General features: G+C 41.6%; 1 protein-coding gene across 4 annotated transcripts; it reads right to left on the bottom strand.

Moving 5' to 3' along the window:
* Positions 1 to 416: 416 nt before the first annotated feature.
* cmtr2 (cap methyltransferase 2) lies at positions 417 to 7,281 on the bottom strand. Of its 4 annotated transcripts, none has more exons than XM_020040487.3 (4): positions 6,964 to 7,281; positions 4,615 to 6,108; positions 2,085 to 3,166; positions 417 to 1,836 (listed from the first exon to the last, which is right to left on the bottom strand). In XM_020040487.3, the coding sequence occupies exons 2-3, from the start codon at positions 5,860 to 5,862 to the stop codon at positions 2,129 to 2,131; spliced, it is 2,286 nt and encodes a 761-aa protein (XP_019896046.2). In that variant the 5' UTR covers positions 5,863 to 6,108; positions 6,964 to 7,281; the 3' UTR covers positions 417 to 1,836; positions 2,085 to 2,128. The 4 variants fall into 4 exon arrangements, with proteins under 4 accessions (XP_019896046.2, XP_019896045.2, XP_034143659.1 ...); XM_020040486.3 differs by having other exon boundaries at positions 417 to 3,166; positions 4,615 to 5,879; positions 6,030 to 6,108; XM_034287768.1 differs by having other exon boundaries at positions 417 to 3,166.
* Between the last annotated feature and the right edge of the window lie 2,605 nt (positions 7,282 to 9,886).

Raw genomic sequence — 9,886 nt, 5'->3', positions numbered from 1 at the left:
AACCTTTCCCCCTTTAAATGTATTGTATTGAATAAGCAGTATTGTGTGGAAACAAGACCATTCACCAAAATTATTGGTTTCACAAAGGCATCCTTTTCATTTTTTATTTGACAGATGATAATGGTGACCTATGTAGATTTGAATAAGTTTTGTTAAAAAAAAAATGTTGAAAATTAATGTGTATTTCAGGCATAAATGGCCTTATCAAAACATTTTTTCACAAAAAACTGTTCCTTTCATACTGGAATACGTTTTCTACATATTTTTTTTGGACATAAGCTATTATAAACTATAAACTAATTCATTCTTGAAGAACAAAAATACCTGAGGAGCTTCCTGTTGTAGCAAAAAAATACAAATAAAATTGTTTTATAAATGTTTTTATAAAAGACAAATTAAAACAAAGATGCAAAAGATGAGGTTGAAAGGAGAATGTTTATATGTTGGATGGTCAGGCTCTTTCCTAGCTCTATGACTTTGCGAGTAATTACATTTCTCTATGCCTATTCATCAGCTCTTTAACACAACACAAGTACTGCCCGCCCAGCAGTAATAATGAAGTATTTTTACTTTAAGTAACTTAAATTGGAAATCCATGACTCATTGTGCTGTTGAAAAGGCATTACATCAGAAAATTAGGGAAGTTGACCAAACAATGCCCTAATTTGAACAAATGAAGGTCAGTTAGGCATTAAGTTTGAGAACAATAAAAATATATAAAAAATACAATATGTCAAGGTCCGAAAAGAAAAGCCTGCAGCCTCATCCCTTGAGGGCAGATCTGAAGGGACGGGATAGGTTTTGGGATAGGGAAAATGTCCAACACTTGCACCTGTTCAGATCTGTCAAAAGTGATAATGCTGTAGGGGCTAGAGAAATAACATATTAGTGCTTGTTTTCTGACCAGGCTAGGGGAAAATATACCTGAAACACCTAGAAGCCATACTGGCAAACATTACAAAAAGTACCGAAGTTAAGTTTAGGCCTCAGCCAATTCCAAACAAAGATCTAGCTGAATCTTATCAAAGGCTACATGTTAGCTGTTTCCACTACATCTGATCACCTCATGCTATCCTGAGCAGGCAGCGGTCATACTGTCCATTACATGATCTGTCACCCAATTAGATTGTCTTGGCAGTTGGAAGGGTTCAAACACTTGATCAGAATCTGCTTTAGAATTCAGGATCTGATCATCAAAGCCAAATACATCCCAAAAGTATCATTGACTTCAACACCAGCAGGTAAGTGTTTTCATTCCATAAATGACTCAAACCCATTGTTAATAAACAGTGACATTTGTCTTAGGGTTGTGTGGCTCCTAGGAAGCAATAATGGTAATTATAGTTATGCACTGCTATTTGACCAGTCCATACAGCTCTTTTTGCGTGAAATAAACATTACATTTACATATTGTAAGAGTCCTTTAAAAAAAAATCCTAAAAGCCCATGATGTATAGAATGTGAGTAGAAAGAGCAAAACTTGTGATTTGTCCTATGCAGAATCATTATGTTAGTATCCTAGTCAATAATGTCATCTAGTATATTTACAGTCAACACTTTCCACAGACCAGGCAAGGGGTACAGAAGTAAACCTTGCTTTTGAAGGTTTGAAATGTAGTCATCTGGTGGCAAATTTGAGATACAGTGAAAGAGAATATGTATCCCTCTTTGTAAAGATCCAAAAGCTTCAGCACATGTGCGTATCACTTTCTCCAGATGCATTTATCATCTAGTCGCTTCTCCTCCTTTATGAACCTCCCCCTTCACGTTTTTCCTTTAACCCACGTTTTGAGTTGTAGCCCGTCTCTGCCTCTTAACCGCGGAAATCAAACATCCCTGCGAGAATGAATGTGAACAGAACAAAAGAGACATTCTCAAAAGGTGAGGAAAAAGATCACATCAGCTGCGACTTTAAGATATGCAATTCATTTGTTGAGAATAACATCTATTTTCAAAAAGCAGATTAATTATTTGTTATAGGACATAATACTTTTTGCCTCTTAAGGACAGCATAGGACAACATGCGCAAGCTAATTTACTGATCAAGTGCATCTACGTGTAACTCAACAAAGCTTAAACATAACCTTAAATAAACCGTTTCTGATGTTGGCAAGAGGCTTGCTGATACTTAAGCCTGCATGAGCAGGTGCAGCTGTTGGCGAGCGATGGTGGAGTTCATGGTCCACAGGAACTTTATCAGCCCTTCTTTAAGCAGCTCCTCCATTGGCACAAACTGCAGGATCTGTCTCTTGCCAGCAGGGGGCTGGCTGCCAGAGCCCTCCTCCCCGCTATTCAGGCAGTCCATACGCTCCTGCAGGTCACCGAGGGGGGCCAAAATGCGAGTGGCAGCCTCTGGACAGAACCCCACACACATCAGCAATACCCCCTGCGGAGCAGGAACCCTGAATGTGACGGAGCGAAAGGACAGGTGGAGGCAAAGGACAATTGCCGCGGTGACGCGGGTAAAGGCAGAGAGGAGCGGCAGGAGCAGTGCATCCCCAGGGCCCATCCGGTTCAGGGAGTCCAGGACGCAGTGCACGAGGTTCCTCTGATACTGTGGTTCCCCGTCGTGCAGGGGGGTGCGGACAGGAGGCTGGAACAAGGTTTCTGAACAAAACTCCAGCGTCAAACCCTCAACTCGCTCCCCACACCACAAAGTCCTGCCAAAGACTAAGCACTTCCTGTCTCCCTCACCGGTGCAGAGGGCCGCCACCTCTGTCAGGATGGAGGCCGTACAAACCAGCGAGCAGGAGCTACAGGAAGGGGCCCCGGTCCAGGCCGCGGAGCTGTCCGTGCCCGACTCCAGGGCAGTCTGCTCCAGAGCCTCATTCAGGTGGTTCAGCAGACCTCCGTCACAGAACGAGGAGTTCCTGACAGCACTGAGTGCCGCCCCCACTACCACGAACCAGGAGTTAATGTCACATCCGGCCAGCGGGCCTGGCAGCACCCAGCCTGCCCCGCTATCTTTGGAGCAGTGCTCCTCCACCCAGGCAGCGTAGCAGCCCTTCCCCACTCGCTCCCGCCAGCCCAGTGCCAGCAGCTCCCTCCGCTGGTTGAAGGAGCCCGTCTGTTTGCTTTGGCCCGGTGGCTTGCCAACCTTCACACTGCAGCACGCTGGGGTCACGCTGTTACAGGACAGCCAGTGGGACCGGGGCAGGAATCTCACCTGCACACCAAACAGGGAGAAGCTTAGTTTTGACAGGAAACTAGCTTGAGAAACTACATGGAGAACTTTCAATTTGTACTGAACAAGTCAAAATAGACCAACAAAATAGACCCTTAGAATTGTCATTTTTATCATCTTTTTAATCAGATCCGATTTGTCAGCACTTTGATGGACTTAATGCTTATGCATCCTAATAAATACAAAAAGTAAAAATTGCATAATTGGGAGAATTATTCTGCACATCGGTTAATAATTTATTTGTATATACTGATATATAACAAAATCTTCAAGGACAACCATCTCTTCAGCACTCCATCGATCAGGCCTTTATGATACAGTGGTCAGACAGAAGCCCCTCCTCAGTCAAAGGTAGATGAGGCAGTCACAGGAACTCTGGAGCTCTTGGACAGGTTTTTGGTCATCTCCCTAACCGAGGCCTTTCTTCCCAGATTGCTCTGTTTGGCTGGACAGTCAGCTCCAGGAATAACCTGGGTGATTACAAACTGTTTACCATGTCACAATGGAGGCCACTGTGTTCTTGGGGTTCTTTTGGTACCATTTGCAAAACCAGTGCCTTGACTCATTTTTATTTTAAACTCTGTTTTCTGACATACAATAACAAATGTGCAGCCCTTGATTTCATTTTAAAAGCAAATGGGGCTTTTATTATTTTAAACTGGAATAAAATTGCATCACTGCATTAGTGTTTGCTGAATTTGTATGTATTGATCCACTCGCCAAACTTTGGTAGTCACTATCAAGAGTTTCATTGGCTACAGGTGACAAAGGAGAGCCCTCTGATCAACTGTTTAGAGCTAAGGGGGTGGTTTGGGATTCAAAGTTTGTTCCTGCTTTTAAAATGGGATTATCCCATTTCAGGTGGGATAACTCTTCAAAAAAGAGATTTTTTATTATTTTTTATTCTTAAAGTTCCTAAGATACAATGTGCTACACATCAATGCCTTCTTAATGATCCAAGTATTAGGAAACATCTATATGATCAAATAAACCTAATGCTTCAAAAAAATCTATTCATATTTTTTGATGATTACATTTAATGACAGACTTTGCTTAGTTATTAACAGTTTATTTTATTAACAGATCTGTTGTTTATTCCTAATATTTAAGAGAATAGAAAAATCGTAAAAATGCATATGTATTAATTTCTCCAAAAAGTTAACTAATTTAACATCAGGCTCTAAAATGTATAATAAACCAGGTGGTTAAAATCCTGCTAGACTGAAAGCTGTAGGATATGAGAGCGTATATGGGTATAACGTCACATCACTTACGACTGTACTAATTGTGTTAGAAACCGGTTCATAAAAGCAATAAGGCACCTTTGGTGTTTGTAGTATAGTGCCAATATACCTATTGATAGTGCTGTCCCCAGCCTTGTGCCTTATTGCTTAAACGAACTTCACACACAAACCTTTGGGCACTTTTACCTGAAAGCGCTGCAAGTACTCCTGAGCAGTACAGTCCCTGAGGCATTCCAGCCTTTTCCTCTGCTCCTCGCTCAGTCCCTCAAATAACCTCAGGTTCTCCTCAATCGTGTCCACCTGCAAGGCATGGAAGTAGACGCACACCTGCTCATGTTGCTCCAGGAATGACTGCGGGAGGAGCTGGCTGGGGAACAGGGCCTCTCGGGCAGCCAGGTCCGGCCCGTAATGACGCAGCAGCTTGGACAGTAGGGGCCTTGCGGCCTCCTTGTCGTCATAGTGCAGACAGACAACGTACACCTCAGAGTTCCCAGCTTTGCTGGTGGCCGGTTTGAAGACACTGACGGAGCGGAAGCAGCAGTTTAACAGGTAGAGAAGGCAGACAGAGGAGTGCTCGTACAGAGTGAACATCTTCAGCACCAAGGATCCTCCTGGGCCCAGGAGAACGAGCGCAGCCACAGCCTCGCAGTAGTGCAGCGACGCCACCAGGGCCTCCTGCTCGTCCGGGTTCCCCTGGCAGTCGAAGCTCCCGTCCGCCGTCACCACGTCAACCCTGCGCATGTTACCCACAAAACGATGCAGTTCCAGCAGGTGCTTCTGACTCATGAGGTCTCCTGTGTCGTCCGATCCAAAGAACCACCAGGGCAGTGTGCTGGATATGAGGCGGTCGTCTGTGATGGCAGTGCCCCCTCCGCTGGCCTCGTGGTAGGGGTTGAGAGTGTTGGCGACCCAACTCCAGTCGCAGTAGCGCGTGTGCTCGCTGGTTTTGAGGTAGTGGTTCAGAGCGGCAATGAAGGCACCTGGAGCCTCACATAGGTGAACAGTGTTTAGCTCACCGGACCTCAGTGCATCTTTGGGCAGGAGGTTGAATGTGCCCAGTATTTCATAAAATTTACACCAGGCCTGAGTACAGATCTCAGCATCGGCAATAGCTCGCACAGTGGCAATGACTTTCCCCGCACGGTTGGTGGAATTGGTATGCTGGTGCCAAACCTCCAGATCCTTATCACTTAGCCGGTTCTTCACCTTGTTCAGAGACTTCTTCAAGGTCTGCAGGCGGATGTGTTCCTGGGCTGGGTGTTTCAGAACCTCATTGGGGTCAGGGATACACCATTCCTCATTGCCTGGTTTGACATATGCCTTGACTTTACCGAAGAGCGCCCTGACCTCTGCAATAATTTTTGGGTCAAAGGCCTCAACATTGGGGAGTTGCTGCCTGCTGGCTTTCTTTCTCACTCCCCGGCCCCAACTCATCCTCTCCACCAGTTGACCTACATCAAACACAATAGGTTGGGTTTATATGTCTTTAGCCTACATTAGCCAATTACATGTAGGCTAATGCCAAATTCAAAACAACTTGGAACTTGGAAAAAAACAGGTCAAATTATGACATCTGTGACTTTAATGTTGGAAAGGAAGACCTCAAGGATGATGCCTGTGTTTCTAATTTGGATGACAGAATCGTTTTTTCTTCAGAGCTCCCCACCGCACACAATTATCCTGAAAGTGCAAACATCATAGGTCAGAGATTTTAGAGTTCCAAGTTCAATTTTAATATATTTTATGTGCTGTCAAAGAACAGCTTAATTAGAGGTTAATTCTCTTTTTACTACTCAGATGCTCTAACCACTAAGCTATTGCAAGTTTTTATTAATTATAGGGCTGGTTTCACAGATCCTGATTATGCCAAGTCTAGGACTAAAATAATCAGTTTAAAAGAAAACTCCATTGAGCTTGCTTTTTAGTCCTAGTCTAGGCTTAGTCTGTCTGTGAAAACAAACACTTTATTTTGATTAAACCATAGCACGTTTTTAGGCTCATTCAGTAGTTTCGACATAAGTAGAATATTGTTAAAACATTTTACAGGTATGATTTGTTTTTCTAAGACATACATTTTTTTAAAGAGCAAATTAAGAGGTTCGAGCATCCAAACAGTAAACAAAAGATGCCATTCTGTCCCTGAACTTAGGGTAAATAAGAATACAATTATTAAGTTGAAAGTCAAAGAAGTGCAAAAAATTACGTTTTTCAGAATATTCTACATAAGACTAATACATAAAATGTATTAACAATACACACGGGTCTCACACTTGTGCTCACATTACTGAATGATGCTACTTGTCTTATACTAAATGAGTACACAAAAAAAATTGCCCACGCATTAACCAACTGCACAAAGTAGATGCAGCTTCTGAGGTTACTATTAAGCAGGAAATTACGGGGATGCTTTTAGGCCTAGCCACCTAAGCTAGTCATGCTATTTCCTTTTCTCACGTATCTCCAAATTAATAACACATTGTTTGCTTACAGTACAAACGCGTATATAACAAACACGTTAGCGCTTTTGGTCGTTACCTTTTGTTCTTAACTTAAAATATTTCCGTTGGTCATTAAGCTAAATATCTTCCACAAAAACATGAAAACTCCACTCTTATAGTTAGCTAGTAACAACAACCTCACTGCCATAGAGAATGATAGAGAAAGCTTCCTTTTTAAAAAGAATGTTAGGGGACGTCGGGAGGAAAGTATATACAGAAGATTTCGAAGCGTCATTATCCCGATAATGACTAGCGGCACATTTTGTATACTGTTTTCTTAAAATTTCACCATTAATTTATTCCATATCCAATATGACAGAGCTTGAGAATGAGAGAAAAAAGTAGAATGGGAGAAACGATGCCCAAATCTAGGTGTGCAAAGCTAGTAGAAGCATACCCAAGAAGACTCAAAGCTGAGATTGCTGTCAAAGACACTTGTAAAAGGAACAGAATAAAAGGTCTGAATACCTATGTACATAAGGTATTAAAATTTGGTATTTTTTATAAATTCGCACAACTTTAGGTGTAGTGTAGTGCAGTTATTTAGCAAGTAGCAAATGGAAAGTGTTATGATGGGCTAGAACAATTCTGTTTGTCTTGTTGGTAGTGATGGCCATTCGAGGGTTCATCACCGTTCTTCTTGCAGCAGGATGTTATGCTAGCAGTACTAACTCTGGTTTTCTTTTTCAAAATAAAAGCCATCATTGAAATATATAAGGCGATAGAGTTATCAGTCTAGTCTGTACATTTTATGTTTAATGTCCGTTCCAATGTTGTACTTGTCCGTTCTTTTTTACAGACTGGATTGTTAACAATATTGCCTTATCATTTTCAATGATGGCTTTTATTGTGATAATAAAAATCTGTGGGGTTTTTACCAGGCTTAAGCCCTGATTGACCTTGAAAGGTGATTGGTTCAGCGGTTTAAGTTGGTGCCTCCGGTACAGCAACATGGGTTAAAATCTGACCTGCAAAAAAATTACTTCCCTCTCTTATCCTCACTATAATGTGTTCAGGTGTGGCGGAGATGTGCACGCAAGTATTTGTCTTACCAAAGTGACTGACTGAAAGGGCACTTTGCATGGTTGTTTTGCTGGAAGATATCGGTCTACTAATATTAGCAGAGATGGGATGTGGGCTAAATTTAAAGCGATGATTTAAAAAAGAATATACAAATGTGACATATTTTATTAAAGGAATGTAAATGAATTATCATTGAGCGGCAAGCACTGCAGTAATGGGTATTCACTGCAATTATGGGGCTCTTAATAATTGTTTTATTTTGTGCTGTTACAGGTGGTCAGGGAGGAAAGGAGGATAGAGTCAAATAAAGTGCCCTGTGAACATCATACGGGCAGAAATGAAAACAGTACTTGTTTTGTAACTTGAATTGTAAAGAAATACTTGAATCGTAACCAAAAAAGGGATTCTTTTTTATAACAAAACCAAAACCAAACCCATCTCAAAAACTCATTCAACACTATTTTGGAAGCTCATGCAAAACTGGCCATTTGGCCGCTAGGGGCTTCTATAATTCTCTATGGACTCAGCTCAACATGCTCCCTCTGTTGGCTTCACAGCTGATACTTCACAGCAGCCACAAATAAAACAAGAGGGTTTCATACAAATCTTGGCAGCATCTGTGTAATTACTAAGGAAGCTCGTACCCACTACCAAAGATGCACAACGTGACTACAGTTATGAGATAGCATTCAAATGACTATTTCAGTTATTGGAGACTCCCAGTTCCTAGTGTCCTTTGAACTTCTCTCCAAATTGGAATTCCAAGCAGGAAACTGATAATTATCCCAGAATTGTGGAGTTAAGATGTTTCACCATTGACCTTTAACCTGTTCAACACAAAAATTATAGTTTGTGACAATTCAAACTTTAATTTGGTTTCATTTTGGTAAATATTTGTAAGAAAAAACACATTTGTATAAACACATACAAGAAGTATGCTTGCTTAGTATTTAACCCAGACATATTCATGTTTGGTAGAGACATAATCTGCTGCAATAACAGCTATAACTCTTTTGGTAGGTATGTAGTGAGCTTTGCACAGTTTGGGTCTGTGTTAAATAGGCTCATTCTTCTTGATAGATATTCTTCAGGTTGTTCAGGTTGGTTGGACAACGCTTGTGGATTGCAATTTTCAAATAGCACCACAGATTCTTAATGGGAATGAGATCAGGACTTTGACTGGGACATTCACCTTTTGCTTTTCAGTGGACTGAAGCAGATTCCGTGCAGAATTTCTTTGTATTTTGCTCCTTCGATTCTACCTTTAGTTTTAAGAAGATGCAGATTACTTGCTGATGAGAAGCATCCCCTCAGCATGACACTGCCACCACCATACTTCACTGTAGGATGGTGTTTACAGAGGCATGGTCAGTGTTTGATTAGTGCCACACATACAATGCTTTGAATTTTGGCCAGAAAGCTCTATCTTAGTCTCATGGAATTGCAGCTGGGTCTCACTCATGTACACTTTTTAAGTAATGGCTTCTTTCTTGCCACTCTCCAATACAGACTGGTGCAGTGCAGAGGTCATCTTATGGTTGACTGGTGCATCATTACTCCAGTCCCTGCCGTTGATATCTGTATATCATATTATACTGTTGGCCTCTCAGTGGCCTCTCATACCTCCTTTTTTGAGCGCTGAATTTTGAAGGAGACTTTTTTCACAGTGCTTGGGTGTTGTGATGCACTGTCCACTTCCTAATTGTTGATCCAACTGTACTCACTGGGAATTCCAAACACTTGGATATTATTTTGTTCCTTTTTTCTCATCTATGCATATATTACTTCATCTCTAACGTCTGTAGAATGCTCTTTGGTCTAATTTTGCATCATATCTATAGCTTGATATAGATAGTACAATGATTCTTGTACTAAGGTTTTTGTCCAGAACATGTGAGAGCAACTGTAATGCTTCACTGGTGGAGGTCAATGCTAAG

Source organism: Esox lucius, chromosome 2 (assembly GCF_011004845.1).
Source record: "Esox lucius isolate fEsoLuc1 chromosome 2, fEsoLuc1.pri, whole genome shotgun sequence".
NCBI lineage: Eukaryota > Metazoa > Chordata > Actinopteri > Esociformes > Esocidae > Esox > Esox lucius.
The sequence above is the reverse complement of the archived record's forward strand: the minus strand, read 5'-3'. Positions and strand labels throughout refer to the sequence as shown.

What these genes read in the sequence shown, in the direction of transcription:
- cmtr2 (XM_034287768.1), bottom strand. Translation starts at nt 5,862, where the DNA reads ATGAGTTGGGGCCGGGGAGTGAGAAAGAAAGCCAGCAGGCAGCAACTC. An exon ending in AGTACTTGCAGCGCTTTCAG is followed by an intron (nt 3,167 to 4,614) that starts GTAAAAGTGCCC and finishes TTTGGTGTGCAG; the next exon opens with GTGAGATTCCTGCCCCGGTC.